This window comes from Furipterus horrens, unplaced genomic scaffold (genome assembly GCF_987537825.1).
Source record: "Furipterus horrens unplaced genomic scaffold, mFurHor1.1.pri manual_scaffold_9, whole genome shotgun sequence".
Taxonomy (NCBI): domain Eukaryota; kingdom Metazoa; phylum Chordata; class Mammalia; order Chiroptera; family Furipteridae; genus Furipterus; species Furipterus horrens.
In genome coordinates this window covers 75009286-75032602 of record NW_028327179.1, presented here as the reverse complement: position 1 = coordinate 75032602, position 23317 = coordinate 75009286, and the positions used below count along the sequence as shown (strand labels likewise).

The 23317-nt window shown below is 39.7% G+C and overlaps 1 protein-coding gene and 1 pseudogene across 10 annotated transcripts in view; one reads left to right on the top strand and one right to left on the bottom strand.

The window, feature by feature from the left end:
* Positions 1-23317, bottom strand: part of CADPS2 (calcium dependent secretion activator 2) — a 689394-nt gene that overhangs the window by 166508 nt on the left and 499569 nt on the right. For all 10 annotated transcript variants that reach the window (XM_090287420.1, XM_090287419.1, XM_090287416.1 and 7 more), the window contains exons 12-13: positions 5893-6029; positions 3552-3739 (exon numbers count right to left, since the gene is read on the bottom strand). In XM_090287420.1, the coding sequence (XP_090143546.1) occupies positions 3552-3739; positions 5893-6029 (325 nt within the window). The remainder of the gene's footprint in view (positions 1-3551; positions 3740-5892; positions 6030-23317) is intronic.
* Positions 14308-19332, top strand: LOC150001953 (X-linked retinitis pigmentosa GTPase regulator pseudogene; annotated as a pseudogene).

Below are 23317 nucleotides of genomic sequence, written 5' to 3'. Positions count from 1 at the left end.
AAGAGATGCTTATTTTCACAAGGACAGGTTGATAAAACATGGATATTCTCTCAGCAAAGAAATGAGTATAATTACATACACACTGAAATATTTCCATTTAGCATGCGGTATTATAGCTCTAACCACCTATTTTTCATGTTTTTCCTCCTCTCACAATTTACCTTCTTGTGGCAGGGTGACAAAGAGAAGCTTATTAGAATAGTAACTAATCAATACAGACATAGTATTTTATAATTATCCACTACCTGCATATTAGTATTTCCTATTTTACACATGAACTCTGAGTTTCAGAAAGGTTAAGTGATTTGCCTGACATGGGTTGGTTTGCAAATTCAGAGTTGAGATTTAAGTAAAGATCTTCTGCCTATTTTTATTCTTCCATTGTGACAGCATGCCATTTCTTAATGACATCTGTTTGACTCTAAAAATTACAGGAAACAACCTACCTTTCAGCTTCTTTTCAATAATTTCTATCCTAAACTGAGGTTCAAATTTCCCTAAAACCTTCACTTCTTCCTCTTTTTCCTTAAGCTACATGTGACCTAAATGTTGAATCAGAATGAATCAAATTTCTATACTAAAACACCACCCAGAGATACTTGCATGTGTTCATATTTTAACCTGGAAAATGGATTTAATGTGTACTATCAATAAATGCACGAACATATAAATATACCTTAAATTATACTTTACAGTGTACCATTATAAACAAGAGAATACTTTTACAGAATAAAAGTAACTATGGCAACCTATAGATTCAAATCAGGCTGCCTCCCAGGTGGTGGCAGTAGCTCCCAGTTGCCTCAGAACTTGTCATTAAAATGTGTTTCAAACACACATACATTTTAGGGAAGCATTAGCTGAATTTCCTATTTAATGTTTTCGATTTAATTTTACCTTTCTGCATTAATGACAAAAATAATCTGATCATACAAAATTTGTTGGGTATGTCTGTTTCATTGCATCCATCTTATCCCTTGCTTTTCAGAGTGCTGCCTAACATTGGAGGCCTACCTTTGATATTCATTGGTCAAAAGAATTAAGATGGAGCCTGGAGATAAGAGATGGTTTTAGTAAAGCAGCTCCTCATATGCTGTTAAAGATTAACCATCCTGACTGTGCCTATTCCTCTCACCATCTTCCAAGTTTGCTGAATGCAGATGATTTCATTTGAGGTAATGGAAAAAATAACCACGATCTTCAACATCCTCCTAATTTCCAAGTAAGGCTGAGTTCCATAATGAGGTTAAAGCCTGAGTAGATTCTGAGAGTAGGATTGCTTTTATTTTATTATGGGATGAGAAATGGCAACTGTGGCAACTTTAACAAATATATATTGTGCACTCACAATATGAAGGCATTGTGGTAAGGTCTACAGAAGATAATGGGTGAATAAGACTAGTTTCTGCCTTTGAGTATGGTCTAGTAGAATAGAAGCGTGTGTGTGTGTAGCATATAAGTATGCATGATAAAGTTCGTAAGAAAACTATAGATAAATGGGTCTTAGTGTTTGAACACATAAACAGAAGTCTTCTTAGAGGAGTGTTGTGATATCTGACTGTTATAAAACTTGGAAACAGAAACATTACAGGGAAAATAAACACGTTATCTGGGGTAAAGATCATGTGTAGAAGACTATTTGGACTTCAGACTGAGTAGACAGAATGAGATGACATTGGGAAAACCCTAATACTATTGCAAGTGGTCTATTTTTAACTTAATAATCAAATGAGAATCACTAAAGTTTTTTGCAAGAGAGTGTAGTAAAAGTTAAATTGAAATTTAGAAGGCAGTTGCTAGACTACCATAGGGAGAAAAAAAGCAGTAGAGAGAAGAATAAAGACAGATAAGCAAGAAACAGTGAAGGCCAGAATTAGGGTAGATCCACAGGAATAGCAGAAAGACAAATGTGCAGAGTATTATGAAGGCAAAATATTGACACTGGCAACAAATTGAGTATAGGAGGCAAAGAAAAAGCTGAGTGGACAGTGAATGGGTCATGAATGGAAGTGACAGTAGCACAAATAATGAAGCGATTCATTCATTCATCAAGAATTCACTGAACACTTACTTTGTGCCAAGAGTGTTACTTTTGCCAGGTATGGCAGTAGGAGCTGAGTGGTACAAGAACTGGTTTAGTGAGATGATGGATTTAATTTTATACAAGGAGAGTTCCAAGTCCCAGCAGAACATTAAAGCCCCCAATTGTTGACAGAGATATTCACTTTAGTAGAATAATTGGGTTGGGACTATTTGTACTGAGAGAGGTCATAGCTGAAGCTGTGGAAAAGGGTGAGATCAATGAGGTAGAATTTTCACCGAGGTAGAGAAGTTTTCAGAAAGCAGAGTAAGTTTAAGAACAGATGTGAGAAAAAACACTAGACTGTACTTGGAATCTGGAGGAAGAGGAACTAACAGTAAAGAGATGGTCAAAAATGAGTAAGAGGAGAATTGAGACAGTGCTGTCTCAGGGAAGATAAGCAGCTAAGTAGCACAGGGTCTTGGATAGTCTATAGCATCAACTTTTCAATGAGAGTCAGAAGAGTGAAGCAGAAGCAGAGGCTACTGGATTAGGTGACGAGGCAATCCATTTCAAAAAGCCTCACTGGCAAGTGAGGAGCTAGAAGCCAGACTGGTTGGAAAGAGATCAATGGAAAGTTAGTGTAACATGATAACAATATTTAAGACAATTTTATGGTTTCTGAGAGACTATTTTATGTCTTTCTTATAGGTAATGGAACAGAGACACAAATAGATTAAGAAGCTTGCCCTATTTCACACCATTAATAAGTATTAATCTGAAGCCAGGTGGTCTGACTTCAGAACGTCTCAGGCTTCGACAAGTTTGCAGGAAGAAAAGGAAACATTAAGAGAGAGAAATGCAATACTGGTTGAAGCAAGGTAAAGAGGAAATGGGTAGGGGTATTCCTTCATAAAAGGCGGCTTAGGTTCTCTGGAACAGGATTAAGACAGGGAGAATGTCATAGAGAGATTTTAAGCTCAGAGGTACACAGTTCTGGGAGACTGTATTAGGTGATTTCTTGCCCTTTTGGTAAAGCAAGACATGAGGTCACTGGAGTGCTACAAGGCGATACTTGTTCCTGAAGTGTACATGAGGGGAGCGGCTGGGAGAAGACACTACATAAACTCCATTATTTATGTTGCTTTATCAATGAAAGCCTATTCCACAGTGGAAAAGCCAGGGTCATTAGGAATACACAAACTTAACAAAACCTACGCAGACATACATATATGCCTTACAACAGAAATGCCAATGACACTTAAGCAGTGCAAACCCTGTTTCTAGGTGGTCCATAAGAACTAAAAGGCAACTTCTAATCTCAGATATTCTCTCTCTTTTCTAAGTGGCTTTAATGGCAAAAAAGGACACAGCATATTGATGTACATTTTTCCTTTGTGGGTTTTTTTGTTCTCTTTTAAGAAGTGTTTGCTATTTAAAATCTGTTACTAGGTGATAATGTCAAAGCACATTTTTCTCTCTTCCAAAGTCAACCCTATACATTTTACTGTGTGTTTGCAAGTAAAAATACCTGTTGCCATGCACATGAGAAGCGCAGAATGCAAAGCTGTAATGGAGCAGAGTTGGGTCAATGACAGCACCATTTTCTGAATGTTCCATCAGTTCTGTAAGGTAGCAGAGATGTCTGTGACAGCCTCTCACACCGTAACGGGCACAGTACTCATCTAATACAAAGACTTGGCCAGGGCTAAACCAACCCTGCAAAAGAAAAAAAAGAAAGATTTTTTCTTTCTGTCCTAAGATCTGCTTTTCTGAAGGCCTGTTAGGCATTATAAAAAGAAGCTGAATTAAAGTGTCTTTTGACATTTTTAAATAAGTAGTATGTTTCATGTTATTTTCAGAACATCTAGTGTCATCAGTTTTGGAACTGATTTGGAATACTGGCAACCTAACACCACTTTCTCTTTATAGTGTGGCAGGCATGGGAAACCTGTTCTCCACTATCATTCAAAAACTAGTCAAATTTATTCACAGTATCTAAATTGTCATTCACAAAAATGATGTTCCAAATAATTGGAATCTCTGTTTGAATCAATAAAGAAGAGAATGGTAAAGCAGACATTATAACTGAAATTGCTTAGTTATGGAAAGCATTTTACAAAGTGAACTAAAAGAAAATTTCAGCAAGTTTAGAAGTGGTAAACATGTACTACTTGAGTATTTAAATATTTCAGCTATTATTCTCATTCTATGACAAATATAACAAAGTTAATGTCTTGTTTATAAAATGTTTTGATGAATTATATGCGTTTATATGGATTAACTTAAGATAAAATAGAATAAAATTGGGGGGGAAGAGAGTTTTAAAAGGGGACAGGATAATCATGCAAGAGAAGGAAAAGAATGGTGAGGAATGTAGAAAGACAACCTGCAATAAAGAAAAGTTGGGAGAAGAGAAGACAGACCACCAGAGTATTTACTATAGTGATGATGGTACAGGCACAAGACTAGACATACTACATGCATTAAAAATTTAGAACCAACATGCATGGTTGTTATTATAATATCCATCTTACAAATATGTAAGCTAAAGTTCAGAGATATTCAGTGAATTGCTCAAGACCACACTACAAATCAGATGTTGAGCTGTGACTTACATCTTGGGTCATCCTGGCTTCAAAATCTCTTTCTAATCAGACCATGCTCACTGCCCTCTAGGGGCCATTGAAGACATGCTGTAGTGTTTTGTTCAACCTCCATATGACACATGGAGTCATCTACATAATCAAAACAGCTTTTGACAATTGAGTAACTAACTCCACCAGGTGGAATCTGAGAGCAAAGGGTCCCCTCACTGATGTTCTCTCTCTGTGTCCCTGGAGGGATGTTGGACTTGTGATGATTTGTTTTACTCTCCATGTAATTGTGAAGTTAGGGTTGGATCAGGTTTAAACTATATAATTACATGTTGAATAATAGGTACTTAATAAGGAGTCTACAAATAAATTAATAATCCAGCAGTATGATCTTGACAGCAAGTTGTTTTATTGAAATACCTCTGATGAGCTGGGAGTACATCCTTTCTGAAACCATATTTTAAAGAGAATGTAATTTTATTGCATAGAGCTACCATGTTCAGCAGCCAAGAGACTAAATGGTGATAGAAATAGGCTTATTCTGGCTGGGAAATTTTCAGAGGAATTGCTACTAACAATATAAATCCCTGGAAAGGCAGATGTAATTCCAAGGTTGTAGTTAAATGCCCACATTCTGAGGAGTCAAACAATCCTTCTAAGAGAAAATTATACTTTGTATCTCAGATTTTGGCTGCCTTCAACAAATAGCAGATAGCAGTTTAGCTGTTTGATTTAATTCATTTTTTCTTTCTATTTTAAGGAATTTAAATCATCATTTGAGGGTTAGATGAAACTGAAGCTTTCCTGCTGTGTATAGAGCCCCAGTCCTATTGTTTATCCCAATTATTCTTTCTCCTGCATTTAGGTTTTCTTTCCAGGAACAAAAAAGAGAAATGAAAAATATATCAACATTTGGTGAACAGAACTTGAACCTTAAAATGTCTGTACAGGTGTTAGTAAATTCTATCACAGAGGTTTTTTAATCTTCATTAAAGCCTCTATTTTCATTCAGCCTTCTCCAGAGGGACTGATAAGCCACAGTTCAGAGGCTGTTTGAGTCTGTTCTCCTGTCTATTGAGTGGCACAGCAGTGGTCTTCAAGTGTATAATTTTCAAAATGGGAAGCATTAGATTGGAATCCTTCATCCCTAACTCCAAAGACAGTTATTAAACAAGTCAGGAATAAAACGCTGATTCATGACAAGTATTCCTCACTTTTAAACCTCCTTAATTCTATCCCATAGGGGACTAAACAGACAGCCAAACTTGTACTCACCAAGCAAGAATAGGAATCATTCAGTCTGTGATCCAAAGTCCGCCTCTGGAGTATTCTAAAAAGGCAGTCATGGTCAAGCTTGCAAGGATTTGCAGAAATAAATTCATCCATACCATGTTTTTGAAAACGGTCTGCATCTGTAAATTCAGAAAATAATGCATAATGCATGCATTTTTCTGGTTTAATAATGGGCAAGTGCAGTTTATGAAAATCATGAAATATGATGCCAAGAATTCAGCATATAAAAACATAAATAGCAATTTTGGAGGAGCCTAAGTAAAAATGACAGGGAAAAACTTGCAAAGCATTTGCAAAGAGGAAGCTCTATTTTCTTTCAAAGCAACTTCTTAATACAGTAGTCCCTCTCTATATGGCGGTTCACTTATCGTGGCCTCATTGTATTGCAGGACTTTTAAAAATATTATATTTATTTATCGCGGATTTTTCTCTATATTGCGAGATTTTGCGGTACTGTATACCTATGTTGTTAAAGTTACGTAGGTTTAAGAGTGTAGAATATGTTTAAGAACATAAGTAGTGTTTCTAAAAGTGTGGAAAAGGTTAATAAGGGAGTGGGAAAGGTTAATAAGGGATTGGGAATGGTTTATAGTGTGTGGGAAGGGTTTATAAAGCCTTAAAATATATATAAATACTAAAATAAATGTAAGGTTCCTACTTCGCAGATTTTCACCTATCGCAGGAGGGTCTAGAATGTAATACCCATGATAAGTGAGGAAATACTGTATTCATCACAGAAATAATCTTATTTTTCAATTTTAAGAAAAGCTGAGGAATTTTAAGTACATATTGATGGAAGAAACTGACTGGAAAAGAAACCGTCTATTCATTAAAAAACTGCAACGATGGCTAGAAGCCTGCTTTCCAAATGGCAAACTAGGGCAGAAATGAACACACAAGCTTTAGCTGGATCACTTCCAGTCCTTTTCTTTTTGTATGAAGCTTTTAATGGGATCAACCTTAATGTAGAAATGGGAATGAATGCTTTCAGCTTCAAGTTTAAGAGACATGAAAAAGGGAGCATGTTTGTGCAAATATGAAGACAAAGTATAACGTCCCACATGGCACTTCAATCAAAGGCCCAAAGTCATTGTTCTTTACAGATTGCATCTTTCAACGCCTGTAGACCCTGCGGGTTTATCAAAAGGCAAGCTCTTATGATTGCTTTCATGAATGGTATGTTTTGTCAAAGTCTTCAATGTGAGCTATTTACTAAGGACAGAGATAAAGCCACATGCCACCTCGAAGAAGTGCTGGGTGTTACTACATCAGCTCTGTTAGAAATGTTGCACATATTGGTCAAGCAATCAGTTATTAAGATAAAAGTGTACTGTTCTCACAATAGTAGAGCTGAGGCTCCATTGTTCCTTAAAATTCACAGATAGATTTCATTTCTGGTCATAAAAAGAAGCAGAGTCCTAAATGTAAAATGAATGTGGTTTTTAAAACCTATATGGTGCAATCCTAAAATTGCAAAGGGAAGGAGACAAAAGGTTATTGATTAAACCCAATTATAGAGTGAGGCTCATAATAAAACTAAATATTGATCTGTGGACATGATGCTAACATAATCAGTCACATTTAGATATTTAGCCCAGATCATATTGATCTATGTCAACTTAAACTTTCAGCCATATTTGTGGATGGAAGAACTATATAATTCAAGCTGAAGGGTCTTCAGAATCACACTAAAAAAAAAGATACACAAAATAATAAAAATCTTACAATGTCAAAAGATAAATGCAGCAAGCCATTCAATGATGATGGTAGGTATGAGGTTATAATCCCTGGAGAAAGTAGCCTATGTATTCCTTTACATGTAATACTTACCTGAAATGTTAAACACATTACATGTGGTAAATCAGTATTAATTTGATGACCACTGAACTAAACTGCTTTTCCTGAACTCTGAAATACGACAATTCAACTTGTCTTGTATTTTATTCTTATGCCCAATAGTCTTTTAATATGAAGTTAAATATATGATAATGTAAAATAACATCAATTGAGTAGGAGTCAGAATATAGAAAAATGCAAGGCATGTGTAAAATCAGAAGATTATATTTTATTTTAAAGAATTTATTTTAGAATATTTATTTCTCCATTTATCTGAGTAAAAAATTATTTTACTATCACCTTTATGAAATTAAATTACTAGTTTTATAAAACATCTGCTGATTTTATTCATTTTTTTCACCAGAAAAGGTCATAATAAGAAGTTAAAAATAATACCTATTATTGGCTTTTTTGTTGAGAGCTGGATATGTAATATATTCCAGAGAAAAAACATCCACAGTTCTCTTTTAACTATAAAGGTTTGTAGAAGTAAATTTTTATTTTAAACAATAGGTATACACTCTTTAAATAAAATATACAAATTCCTGGAAAAAATGACTCTATCGTTCATTTCTATAATTAATCATATTTTCAAAAATAAATTTACTTTATGAAGAATTTTTCTCATGAAATATAACTATAAGCCATAAATTTATTAAAGTGACAAGCCTTTCTGAGTCACATACATAAACGGAAAATTACCTTTCCAACAATCACTATTAGTGATAAAAATAATATTCATGATAGTATTTAAGTCACAAATACCAATTCTATAGTGACAGGGAGAAAACAAACACATACTAAAAATGTTATTAAAACAAACAAAAACCCTACAATCTCTCCCAGTTATAATTGTATTGTAACAGAACCCCCTGGGCTGCTCTGATTGAAAAAGAACCCACGGACTGTTTAGTTAGGGGCCCGATTGCCCGCTGCCAGAATTATAACCTGCGTGGCATCCGAGGAAGCCTGGGCCACCTTTCCCCACCATCCAGAACATACTTAGGCCAAACAGTGTTACAATAATACAACAATATTTTTCTAGTCATAGGATAACAACAGTATTTATCCCAGTTTAGAAATACCCCAAGGACTAGAAAACATATATACCACCCAGGCATCCATAATTCTATTACTCCCAGGAGTTCTCCTAATCGGACAAACAAATCTAGTATCCATGATGCCATTATATCAGAAATGCTCAGAAATACTTTAGTAAACAATTTTACTTCTCTAATCCCTTCCCAGTTCTGTTTTCTTTTCACCACACAGGCGTACTTAGGTGGCCGGCGCCCTCAGAAGGTGTCTCCCAAGGGGGTCGACCTGCCACGGGCAATTATTAATGTCTCATCTGGGTCGCCAGAAATTGTAACAGAACCCCTTGGGCTGCTCCGATTGAAACAGAACCCATGAGCTGTTTAGTTAGGGGCCTGATTGCCCACTGCCAGAATTATAACTCTTAATACCAGAGTTTGGTGAAAAGAAAAAGAATTGTTTATTTACACATAGTCCTGCCTCCCCCTCCCAGACCTGGCCAGTTCTAGGAAAGTCAGAAACACTGTTTCCCTACTCCCTAGGCACAGTTCAGCTTTACCAGTAGCTGCCAATCACTCAGTTCTGATTGGGGAGGTACTTTCTGTGCTGTGGTGCCCGCCAGCTCTCAATGCAGGACTGCCTGGATTCTCAGCCTCCTTGTAAACTGCCTTCTTCCTGTGAACCGTGTGGATCTCCTCTCCTTCTCAAAGCAGCCTGGCAAGAGCTTCTTCTTTAAGCAGCCTGGAGACCCCTTCTCCAAGCCACATGGAGGGAGCCCACAAGAGCCAGAGAGTGAGGGCGTGAGGGCCAGAGAGAGAGCCTGAGAGGGAGAGCCTCCTAGAGCCAGAGCCAGCCCAAAATGTCTGTAGCTGCTTCTCTTTTCCTCCCTGACTCCTCTCTCTCCCTGCGTCCTCTCACGCAGTTGGTGTTGCAAACCGTCCTGATCATTCACAGAACCGTACGTAGGCTCGGTCTCCTTCTTCCATACCAGACCACAGTCCAAGATCCCTCCCATCTTCCTGAGTCTTGGAAGTAAAGCGGATCTTTGCAACAATGTTTCCAGCCACCAGCTCCAGGCATGCAAGGGCATCCTGAAAGCTGCTTCCTTTTCCCTATCTCCCAGCCACAAACTCTGGGGTTTGTTTTTTGGACTCCCCTGTTTCTGTAACAGTTTTCCCCCTCTCAGACTTAGACCCTTTTATAATCTTATAAGGGACAATGGGCGAAGGTCTCATGCTCCTCTAGCTGCTTCCTGCTGGACATGGCCGTCGTCCTACCTACCCTTGGGTCTAGGAATCCCTAAGAAGAGTGGGGATGTAGGGGAGGGTGGCCTTTCCACATGGGGAAAGATTTTGCAGAGTTCAGGTCAGTTGGCTGTTCCTGGGTAGCAGCATGCTCAGTTTCCAAGGGCTGACACTGCTGGACAAGTTGGCATCCTTGTCGTATTCTGAGGGCAACAGATTAAAAAGGCATCATTAAAACCATAACCACTAGATGACAAGAGGCATGGATTAATCTCTCAATGCCCTACACTAGGAAAAGAAACAGCTTCTTTGGAGCAAGGTGTGCAAGGCATGTCACACCTGCCCAAAGCCCTTTTGCTCACTTCACTTAGCTTGGGCTGAGGGGTGTATTTTAGGATTTCCCCCCTCTCAGACCTCTGGGCCCTTTCTGTCCAAGCCATTACAACAGAAAAGAGACAAGTTTTAAAGTGGAGCCCACAGACCACCCCATACTTCACCAACTCAACCACTTAGTTCAGCCAAACTGTTGAATCTCAGGAGGCGGCAAAGTAGATGGGCTTCTTAGGTGAGGCCTATATGTACAATCACTCAGGTAGAGATCATAGGCTTATGTGCTATGTAAACAGAAAAAATAAACGTTAAATTCACACAACACAATTCACAAACCAGTCTCCAAATCTGACAGACTGTCTTATTGGGAAGACATTCAGTTGCAAGGCATTTAACATTTTTCTTGCCTGTAAATAAAGCGTCCTTTATAATGTCACAGACCTGGTCTAACTTTTATATGAAAAAAAAAACTTTTAAGTGAAAATAAACTTTAGGGATAGTTAGCTGCACTAGTTTGTGGTCTACCACTGAGCATTATGATTTTCCTTGAGTCTTGATTTTTCTCCCTAAGATCACCCTCCTTGTCAGTAAAGGGACTGACTGCATTAAGTCCATTTATAATTTAGCCTGTTCATTTGCATAAACACAACAAGAGCAGTGATTGATCACATATGATCTTTAAGTCTACTTTGCTGGAACTTACTCAAGGAACCTTCATGTTGACTTTTAGTCTGCCCATCAGGGCACAGAAGCTGAGCCACACACCTGCCATTCAGCCTTGCCTGTAAACACCTGCTTTTCCAAGTCCTTCAGGTTTTCCATTGTGCCTTAAGGTTCCTTCTAGCCCTCCTTCAAGAAAGCAACCTTCGTTCCTTCCCTGGAAAGATTGCCATGAACCGCACAACCAACCTAGGTGTCAGGCCTTTTTCCTTCTGGGCTTTCCTTAGCTTCAAAAGTCAAGTCCAGTTCCTCAGGGCTTTCTGGTGACAACCAGAGCCCAAGCATGCCTCCCTCAGGCATGTCATTCCAGCCAAAGTCTTGGTAAAAACCTCTATTAACAACTGGTCTTGTTAGTTTTATGCAAAGAAACTTAATGTCATTACTTAATCCTTCAAAATTGCCAAATTCTGGAGGGATCAGGTAAGGAGAAAAATACACAGTGTGAAGGAAAATCCTTGTCCTTCTAATATTCACTTAAATTGCATTTCCATACCTTGTACTTTCTTTTGTTCACTTTCTTACTTGTGAAGTTTTAAGTTTTCCTTTCAGATTAAATGGCCAGTACCAATACAGAGAATTCCAGACCCTTCCTAGGCCTCAGAGAATTCTAGACCTTACATATGTCTCCAATGGCTAATGCCAAACCAAAGAATTCCAGACTCTTCCTAGGTCTCAGAGAATTCTAGACCTTACATAGGTCTCCAATGGCTAATGCCAATCCCAACACAGGGAATTCCAAATGACCTTTAATAGCTCCCAAGGCTAAATGCTAATACAAGGTACAGTAACCATACAATAAGACCACAAGTTGTTGAGGTTTCCTTTCCCCAGGTTTAAAAACTTTCACAACCTTATTATACATTTTTATGACTTTTTTTCCATAGACCTTTTACAACATTTCTAAACTTTCCATATATTTACCCATTTAGTTTTAACCATAACCTATTTTCCAATTCTTGTTCTTTTTTTCACACTGTAAAGGACTATACTCATAACTGGCAGCTAAAAGTTCCCTAGATTTGCAGATATCCTGCAGTTTTTTGAAGCTTAGACCTTGCAAACACCTGTAATGCAGCAATGACCTGAATGTTTAGACATATACCATTTTGCAAACAAAGCACATTACCTTAAGAGCATACCTAACCCACTATTTTGCCCACCTCAAAGATGGTGGCAGCATTACATGCAGCATCTTTAAAGATGGTGGCACCCGTAAATGCCACTCACAAGATGGTGGCAAACCCACGTGACTCTACCACCATGGTGGAGCACTCACGTGGCTTACCCAAAACGGCAGTGCACCTATGAGGTTTAGTGTCCAATTCACAACCTTTATGCGGGTTCTGGTGGGGGAGACCCACTTCTCCTCCTGCAAGGGTGGAGTCATTGGCTTTGCAGTCACAATAGAGGCCAGCACCAACTGCCGCGGTCGCCGTCACGGGAGCGGGAACTGCCACTGCCAAAGCCTGGGCCACCTGCAGAGGGGGCAGAGCCTCAGAAGCCACCACCGCCGCCACCTACGCGGCCTCCGAGGAAGCCTGGGCCACCTTTCCCCACCATCCAGAACATACTTAGGCCAAACAGTGTTACAATAATACATCAATATTTTTCTAGTCATAGGATAACAACAGTATTTATCCCAGTTTAGAAATACCCCAAGGACTAGAAAACATATACCACTCAGGCATCCATAATTCTATTACTCCCAGGAGTTCTCCTAATCGGACAAACAAATCTAGTATCCATGATGCCATTATATCAGAAATGCTCAGAAATACTTTAGCAAACAATTTTACTTCTCTAATCCCTTCCCAGTTCTGTTTTCTTTTCATCACACAGGCGTACTTAGGCGGCCAGCGCCCTCAGAAGGCGTCTCCCAAGGGGGTCGACCTGCCACGGGCAATTATTAATGTCCCATCTGGGTCGCCAGAAATTGTAACAGAACCCCTTGGGCTGCTCCGATTGAAACAGAACCCATGGGCTGTTTAGTTAGGGGCCTGATTGCCCACCGCTAGAATTATAACTCTTAATACCAGAGTTTTGTGAAAAGAAAAAGATTTACACATAGTCCTGCCTCCCCCTCCCAGACCTGGCCAGTCTTAGGAAAGTCAGAAACACTGTTTCCCTACTCCCTAGGCACAGTTCAGCTTTACCAGTAGCTGCCAACCACTCAGTTCTGATTGGGGAGGTACTTTCTGTGCTGTGGTGCCCGCCAGCTCTCAATGCAGAACCTCCTGCCTTCTTCCTGCAAACCGCATGGATCTCCTCTCCTTCTCAAAGCAGCCTGGCAAGAGCTTCTTCTTAAAGGAGCCTAGAGACCCCTGCCCCTCCAAGCCACATGGAGGGAGCCCACCAGAGCGAGAGCCAGAGACTGAGGGCCAGAGAGAGCCTGAGAGAGAGAGCCTCCTAGAGCCAGAGCCAGCCCAAAATGTCTGCAGCTCCTCTCTCTTCCTCCCTGCCTCCTCTCTCTCCCTGCATCCTCTCACGCAGTGCTTGTTGCAAACCGTCCTGACCATTCACAGAACCCTACGTAGGCTCTGTCTGCTTCTTCCATACCAGCCCACCGTCCAAGACCCCTCCCATCTTCCTGAGTCTTGGAAGTAAAGTGGATCTTTGCAACAATGTTTCCAGCCACTACCTCCAGGCATGCAAGGGCATCCTGAAAGCTGCTTCCTTTTCCCTATCTCCCAGCCACAAACTCTGGGGTTTGTTTTTGGACTCCCCTGTTTCTGTAACAGTATGAAAATAAAATATACTCTCAGGGATTATTTCATCTTCAAAACAGAGGCTGAAGACCAGACTTCTCAATTTTTTCCTTTCTATATCTGATAAGCACAATTCAAAATATTTTATGCAAAGATACTTCACCATACACCATTATACCATTAGTTTCCATGAATTTGTGAAGATATAAAAATAAATTTAAAAGGAAACAGTTTTGATCTCCCTGTGTGAGATCAAATATTTTACTTTAAAATGCTCTCATGATAGAAAACCAGCTATCAGACTCGACATCAGTCTGGCCCCGCCATGCCCTGCCACGTGCTTTAACGCTCCTCCTTTGGTTGCCCTAGGTTGCTGTTTGTTGACTTCCGGAAAATCGGTCACCTCAGATGATGAGAGCATCGTCATGGAAGACCGAGGGGCTTTCGCGCCCCGTCTTGGGCTGAGGGAGTACTGTAGGCCCAACCGAACCGCACTTGCCATCTTCCCGAGTCAGGCGCGGAGTCCCTGTATCGCCCTTGGTATGAGAGAACCTCAGGAAGGAATGCCTGATTCGGGTGCTGTGTTTACATTTGGAAAAACTAAATTTGCTGAAAATATTCCCAGTAAATTCTGGTTTAAAAATAATATACCTACATATCTTGCATATGGAGATGAATATACTGCTGTTATTACAGGAAATAATAAACTTTACATGTTTGGCAGTAACAATTGGGGCCAGTTAGGATTAGGATCAAAGTCGGCTGTTTGCAAACCAACGTGTGTCAAAGCTTTGAAACATGAAAAGGTGAAACTTGTTGCCTCTGGATGGAACCACACTCTAGTGTCAACAGAAGGAGGCAAAGTATATGCAGCTGGAGGAAATGATGAAGGACAGCTAGGACTTGGTGACATTGAAGACAGAAACACTTTTCATCTAATTGAGTTTTTTATATCCCAGTATCAGCTTAAACAACTCTCTGCCGGATCTAACACTTCAGCTGCACTGAGGATGGAAAACTTTTCATGTGGGGAGAAACTTCTGATGGGCAGATTGCCTTAAATAATCAATCTAGTGTGTATGTTCCTCATCAAGTGACTGTTGGGAAACCTATGGCCTGGATCTCTTGTGGATGTTACCATTCAGCTTTTGTAACAATGGAAGGAGAACTGTATACATTTGGAGAATATGAATGTGGGACGTTAGGTCTTCCCAAAGAGCTACTGATGAATCACAGAGTACTCCAGCTGGTACCTGGAATTCCGGAGAAAGTCATCCAAGTAGCTTGTGGTGGAGGGCATACAGTGGTACTCACAGAGAAAGCTGTGTACACCTTTGGGCTGGGAACAGTTTGGTCAGCTGGGTCTTAGGACTTCTCTGTTTGAAACGTCAGAACCCCAAATCATTGAGTCTGTTAAGGGCCAGAAAATAACTTTTGTTTCCTGTGGAGAAAGTCACACAGCTTTGGTAACAGATATAGGCCGTATGTATACTTTTGGAGATGGTCACTATGGAAAATTAGGACTTGGAACGGAGAATTTTACCAATCAGTTTGTTCCTGCTTTGTGTCCTAATTTTTTGAGATTCAGAGTTTCTTTGGTTGCCTGTGGTGGATGTCACATGATAGTTTTTGTCACTCCAAGACATATTATAGAAAAATTTCAACTTGAGGAAATGTGTGATCCTTGCATACCTGGAACAACTTCTTTGCCTGTCGGTAACCTAACCTCAGGAAACATACTGCAGAGATCTTTATCAGCACGTGTATGTGGAAGAGAGCGGGAGAAATCTCCAGATTCTCTTCAAATGACAGAAACACTGCCTCCAGTTAAAGGGACTGTTGGGCCACCTATTCGTTTTCCCCCGACTTCAGTTTCTTTATGTGCATCTATGACTAATCTGCTAGAGAACAGAATGACTGAAAAGCAGGGCCGCATGAAGTCTGTGGAACCAGAAAAATTTCAAGATAAAATGACCGCGGTGAAGGATACAGACAGTTCTTCATCAGCAGATTCAGAAAGCCTTGGAGAAACTACTGATGTCTTAAATATGGATTGCAAACTGACAGCAAATGGAAGAACCAGAAGACAAGGAAGAGACAATTGATGAACATCTTGAAGATGAGAAGAAAGTTGTGGGAGACAATAAACATGTTCCTGAAGATGGCCTGTTGCAGGAAGACAGATCTCTGGGTAGGGGCATTCTCATGCCCCTCCACCCAGGTGGCATCCCATGACTCAGGAGATGATGAGCAACTCTTGTCTCCGCCTTCAGCTTTAGGCTGTCGAGGCCACTGAGTCGTGGAATCCTGGGTAAAACAGGTTCTGTTGTGTACTCCATCTGCTTCCTTCTTAATGAAGTCTTAAAATGGAGCTGGCTTTGAGGATTAGTGTGTCTGCCTTGCTTCCTTGATAGGTGCTAGCTAAACCAGGAGTTACCCTGGCTGTATTTTACATATTAATGCTACTGTAAGAATTCTATCACTCTTGCAGACGCCGACGCCGCCCCGGATATTCCCGCATCCAGCCATGGTCAACCCCACCCCCACCGTGTTCTTCGACATCGCTGCCGACAGCGAGCCCTTGGGCCGCGTCTCCTTCGAGCTGTTTGCAGACAAAGTCCCAAAGATGGCAGAAAGCTTTCGTGTTCTGAGCACCGGGGAGAAAGGATTTGGTTATAAAGGTTCCTGCTTTCACAGAATTATTCTGGGATTTATGTGCCAGGGTGGGAACTTCACACGCCACAATGGCACAGGCGGCAAGTCCATCTACGGGGAGAAATTCGATGATGAGAATTTCATCCTGAAGCACACAGGTCCTGGCATCTTGTCCATGGCGAATGCTGGACCCAACACAAACGGTTCTCTGTTCTTCATCTGCATGGCCAAGACCGAGTGGCTGGATGGCAAGCATGTGGTCTTCGGCCAGGTGAAAGATGGCATGGGTGTTGTGACAGCCATGGAGCGCTATGGGTCCAGGAATGGCAAGACCAGCAAGATTACCATTACTGAGTTCCGGCCAAGATGGAGGCTTAGACGGACACGCTAAGTCTCCCTCTACAACTAGAGAGGAATACAACTACTTCAAAACAAAGGATAACTAGAAATTCCAGAAAATAAAACTACATGGAAGCCCAACATATGAAGTTATAAACCAGCGGTGCCATTCGGGCAGGTAAGAGTTAAAGAGGGCAAAGCTGTTTGCGGAGCGGCGGGGCGGCGAAAAATCCTGGCAGTCAAGCCCCTGGCAGTGCGCGACCCCAGCGCTGGGGAGAGCGGCCACCGCATCGCCTTGAACAGTGAGGCCCAGGGGGGCGGGAGGACGGATCCCGGTCTCCTAGCTGAATAACTGTGTGAATCCATTTTGGACCCCCGCCCCCAAAGAAAGAAAGCACCACAGGGCTGCGAAATAGGTCGCAGACAGGCGCCGGTCGCTGACTTGTGACGCCAAACGGCGCCGGTCGCTGGGTCATTACGAGTACACAGGCACTGCCCCCGACAGCCGGCCCAAGAAAACAAAACGCATCTGTCAAAATGTGGCAGACAACTATAGAAATACCGGTGACACAGCTCACCAGGCAGCAGATAGAGAACCTGACAGATGAACAGATAAGAAACCTGTCAGAGGCTCAGTTCTGGGCCATTGTTATCAGGTGGCTTACAGAATTCACAAAAGAGCAGGAAAAAGATAAGAAAGAAGCGAAAAACTTTCATAACGAAAGGAACAAAACCGCATACGAGACAGATGGTGAGGAACAAAAATCCAGAGTTCATTTCAACAAACAGGAATATGGAGAAGGAACAAGCAGTCAACCAATGCAGCGAGAGGAAATGGCAAGCAACAATGAGAGGATCAGAAACCTCTGGGACAGCTATAAAAGGCCCAACATAAGAATCATTGGTTTGCCAGAGAATGAGGAAGATAAACTAGAACTTGAAAAATTGAGTGAAAATATAATAAAGGAGAAATTCCCAGAATTGGGGAAGGGAATAGACTTGCAGGTCCAGGAAGCAAGGAGAGTTCCCAAGAGACTGGACCCAGGGAGAACCACTCCAAGACACATTATAATCAAAATGTCAAAAATTAAAGATAAAGAGAGAATCTTAAAAGCAGCAAGAGAGAAGAAAAGAATTATGTACAAAGGGGTCCCAATTAGACTATCAGCAGACTTCTCAAGGGAAACCCTACAGGCAAGAAGGGACTGGCAAGAAATATTCAAAGTAAAGAAAATCCAAAACCTACAACCACGAATACTCTATCCAGCGAAATTGTCATTCAGAATAGAAGGACAGAGAAAGTGTTTCCAGGACAAAATAAAACTGAAAGAGTTCATTAGATCCAAACCACTGTTATATGAGATGTTAAAGGGACTGGTTTAAAAAACAGAAGCTAAGGAGATGAAACAAAGGCAAACTAAACAGGCAAAGAGAGTGGAAAAGGAACTGTGGGTACGGGAAGCATATTGGGGGGAGGTCAACAGGGAGGGGGAATAGGGAAAGGGAGGGAGATGATATAGGAATTGGGGATCAAGGTAGGAGGGAATGGAATAGACGGAGAGAGGTTGGGAGGAACTGTATGCACAACTAATGGACATAATCTAAAAGGGGGGGACAACTGGAGGGAGGGGGGCCACCGGGTGGAGGGGAGCAGAGGGAAGGGAAATTGGCACAAATGTAATATTTTAATCAATAAAACACATTAAATCTGGAAAAAAAAAAAAGATTACCATTACTGACTGTGGACAACTCTAATACATTTGACGTGGGTTTTATCTTAACCACCAGACCATTCCTTCTGTAGCTCAGGAGAGCACCCCTCTACCCCTCTCTGCTTGGAAATCTTCTGTAATCTTCGTGCTCTCGCTGCAGTTCATTGGGTTCCATATTTTCCTTACCCCTTCCAAGTCTAGTTGGATTGCAGAGTTAAGTTTATGATTATGAAATAAAAACTAAACAACAACAACAAAAAGTTCTATCACTTGTAAAATTCTCCTGTTGTTGGCTGGAATGTCACACCCCCTGTTCTGGTAGCTTTTGAAATCCTAATAAAAAGAGGATGAGGCTTCCCGCTCTCCGCTGATGGTCAGAGCGAGCCACAGTCCTCCGTTCGTTACTGGCCAATAATCCTGCCTGCCGGATTTATTTCAGCGTCCGAAATCATAAGCAACACTACATGGCCACAGTGAAACCAGAGATAACTCAGTTAAAAAGGACCAAGGGAAGAATCAAGAGGAACTGGCCATTTGTGAATACAATGAAAATACAGAAGGAAATGTGGGTGAACGTGAAAAGAGGTCTTTAGAAAAACCAGGCTGTAGTGAATCCACACCTGATAAAGGCATTTTGAAAGTATTAAAGAAGACTTTCCTTTTAAAGGAAATAGTCTGAAAGCTATGCCAAATAGTAATGAGCCACTTCCAAAAATAAAATCAGTAGATCAAATAGCTCTTAAAAGCAGTGAGAAGGATCCCAAACAGAACCACATTGAGCAAACTAATTAGGATACGTCACCCCCAAATACTGAGAAAGCATCAAAATCCTGTGTAATACTTTAAATATATATTAATGTGGTCACTAAGCGTGTTGTAATTTATACTTGAAAAACATGACTTCTGAAGCAATGTTTCTGATAACAAACTTGAAGATATAAGCTAGTAATATGTTTTATTTGGTTTGAATAGTATGACCAGTGTTGATATTTATTTATGCTAATATTTTTGAGAAGCAATTTCAAAACATGTATATCTCAAACTCTCCAAGGATTGTGGCCTTAACTGTTCAGTGTTCCATAAAAAATCTATTTTTCTATGTGAAGGTTGAATTAAGATATTTCAGTTTTTACTAAACAATTTTACACATTGCAATTTCATAAGGCAATATTTACAACCTCAAGACACTGTAACAGTTTTAAGTGTATTTGCAATTATTAAAAACTGAGTCAAAACTGTTTTTAATAAGCATATTTTAATAAACTGTTTCTGGTCTGCAAAAAAAAAAAAAAAGAAAAAACCAGCTATCATTAAAATATTACCTAGTTTCTTATTTTCATAAAACAATAATTTTTATTAAAATTTCTAATGTATTGGTTTGTTTTAGAGACAGGATAAGAGAGAGAAAAAGAGAGAGAGAGAAAGAGGAAGAGAGACAAACATCAATTTTGTTGTTCCACTTATTTATACATTCATGTTTGATGATTGTATGTGACCCGACTGGCGATGGAACCCACAACCCTGGTGTATGGGGAGGATAATCTAACCAACTGAGCTATCTGGCTAGGGCCTAAAAGAATATTTTTTATAGTTTTCTGTGGGCATAACATCTACACTTAACTCTTAGGAAACAGAGATATAATCTAAATCAAATGGAAAACCTGCTTTTAGTAATTAACATAAAATTCAAGGCTTGGAGATGTGCTTTAAAAGTGAGCTATACTGGGTTATCTTCAATCAATGTTTACTATAACACAAAACTACAATGACTAGTTTTAAATGAAAAACTATTCATGGCACTAATCAAATAATCACTGATAATGACAAATTTCAGTTCAGTTTATCTTCGAAAATTATATAAGAATGTTATCAAAAGAAAACAAGATATGAGCTTTATTTTTAATTTCTTTTTAAATTTTTTATTTTTAGTTTTTCAATTACACTTGTCCCATTTTTCCCCAATTTCTCTCCCCCACCCAGCCCACCCCTTCTCCCATAAATATATCCCTCCCGTTGTCCATGTCCATGAGTCATTTACACATGTTCTTTGACTAAACCCTTCCCTTACTTATCCCCTTCTCTTTCTCCCCCCTCCCCCCTATTGACTGCTATTCTGCTCTATGTTCTATTTAGTTCTTTTCTTTGTGTTGTTCTTTAGTTTCCTGTATTAGGTGATTATCATATGGTATTTTTCTTTCTTTGCCTGGCTTATTTCACTAAGCATAATTCTCTCTAGTTCCATCCATGTTGTCGCAAATGGCAGGAGTTCCTTCTTTCTTTCTGCTACATAATATTCCATTGTGTAAACGTACCACAGTTTTTTGATCCACTCATCTACAGATGGCACTTAGGTTGTTTCCAGCACTTAGCTATTGTAAACAGTGCTGCTATGAACATAGGGGTGCATAAGTTCTTTTGAATTGGTGTTTCAAGATTCTTCGGGTATAATCCTAGTAGTGGAATCGCTGGTTCAAAAGGCAGTCCCATTTTTAATTTTTTGAGGAAATTCCATACTGTTTTCCATAGTGGCTGCACCAGTCTGCATTCCCACCAACAGTGCAGCAGGGTTCCCGTTTCTGCACATCCTCACCAGCACTTGTTGTTTGTTGATTTGTTGATGATGGCCATTCTGACTGGTGTAAAATGGTATCTCATTGTGGTTTTTATTTGCATCTCCCTGATGGCTAATAATGTTGAGCATTTTTTCATGTGTCCATGGACCTTCTGTATGTACTGTTCGGAGAAGTATTTGTTCAGGTCCTTTGCCCATTTTTTAATTGGGTTGTTTGTTTTCTTGATGTTGAGTCGTATAAGCTCTTTATATATTTTGGAGATCAGTCCCCTGTCTGTGATGTCATTGGCAAATATGTTTTCCCATATGGTTGGTTTCCTTTTCATCTTGCTGATGTTTTCTTTTGCTGAGCAGAAACTCTTTAGTTTGATGTAATCCCATTTATTTATTTTTTCCTTTATTTCTATTCCCTTAGGAGATGTATCTGTGCAGAAATTGTTATGTGAGATATCTGATATTTTCTTGCCTATGTTTTCCTCTAGGACTTTTATGGTGTCACGGCTTACATTTAAGTCTTTGATCCATCTTGAGTTTATTCTCGTGTGTGGTGTAAGTTGGTGGTCTAGTTTCATTTTTTTGCAAGTCCCTATCCAGTTCTCCCAGCACCATTTGTTAAAGAGGCTCTTGCACTCCATTTTATGTTCCTTCCTCCTTTATCAAATATTAGTTGACCACAGAGGCCAGGGTTTATTTCTGGACTCTCTATTCTGTTCCACTGATCTATATGTCTGTTCTTATGCCAGTACCAGACTGTTTTGATCACAATGGCTTTGTAGTATTGTTTGATATCTGGTGTTGTGATTCCTCCTGCTGTGTTCTTCTGTCTCAAGATTGCTTTGGCTATTCGGGGTCTTTTTCGGTTCCATATGAATTTATGGAGTATTTGTTCTAGGCCTGTGAAATATGTCATTGGTATTTTAATAGGGATTGCATTGAATCTGTAAATTGCTTTGGGTAGTATGGCCATTTTGATGATATTGATTCTTCCCATCCAAGAACATGGTATTTGCTTCCATTTATTTCTATCTTCCTTAATTTCTTTCTTCAATGTTATGTAATTTTCAGAGTACAAATCTTTTATCTCTTTGGTTAAGTTTACTCCTAGGTACTTTTATTTTTCTTGTTGCTACAGTAAATGGTATTTTCTTTTTTGTATCTGTCTCTGATATTTTATTGTTGGTGTACAGAAATGCCTTAGATTTCTGTATATTTATTTTGTACCCTGCTATTTTGCCAAATTTGCTTATTATATCGAGTAGTCTTTTAGTGGAGTTTATAGGATTTTCTAGGTATACTATCATACCATCTGCATATAATGATAATTTAACTTCTTCTTTCCCAATTTGGATGCCTTTTATTAGTTTTTCTTGTGTGATTGCTGTGGCTAGGACTTCCAACACTATGTTAAATAGGAGTGGAGAGAGTGGACAACCTTGTCTAGTTCCTGAATTCAGGGGGAATGATTTTAGTTTTTGTCCATTGAGTATGATGTTGGCCTCAGGCTTCTCATATATAGCCTTGATTACGTTAAGGTATGCTCCCTCTATTTCCATTTAGCTGAGTGTTTTCATCATAAATGGGTGTTGTACTTTACCAAATGCTTTTTCTGCATCTATTGATATGATCATGTGATTTTTGTCTTTCATCTTGTTTAGGTGATGTATTATATTTATTGATTTGCGAATATTAAACCATCCTTGCATCCCTGGGATGCGTCCCACTTGATCGTGGTGTATGATCTTTTTGATGTATTGCTGGATCCGGTTTGCCAATATTTTTTTGAGGATTTTAGCATCTATGTTCATCAGTGATATTGGCCTGTAGTTTTCTTTCTTTGTTGTATCTTGACCTGGTTTTGGGATTAGGGTAATACTGGTTTCATAGAAAGAGTTTGGGATTTTTCCCTCTTCTTGGATTTTCCGGAATAGTTTGAGGAGGATAGGAGTTAGTTCTTCCCTAAATGTTTTGTAGAATTCACCTGTGAAGCCATCCGGTCCAGGGCTTTTGTGTGCAGGGAGATTTTTGATTACTGTTTCAATTTCCTTCTTTGTTATTGGTTTGTTGAGACTTTCTACTTCTTCCTTATTCAGTTTTGGAAGGCTATATATTTCTAGAAATTTGTCGATTTCTTCTAGGTTGTCAAATTTCTTGATATACAGTGGTTTGTAGTAATTTCTTACAATCCTTTGTATTTCTGTGGTATCAGTCGTGATTTCTCCTTTTTTGTTTCTGATTTTGTTTATTTGGGTCTTCCCTCTT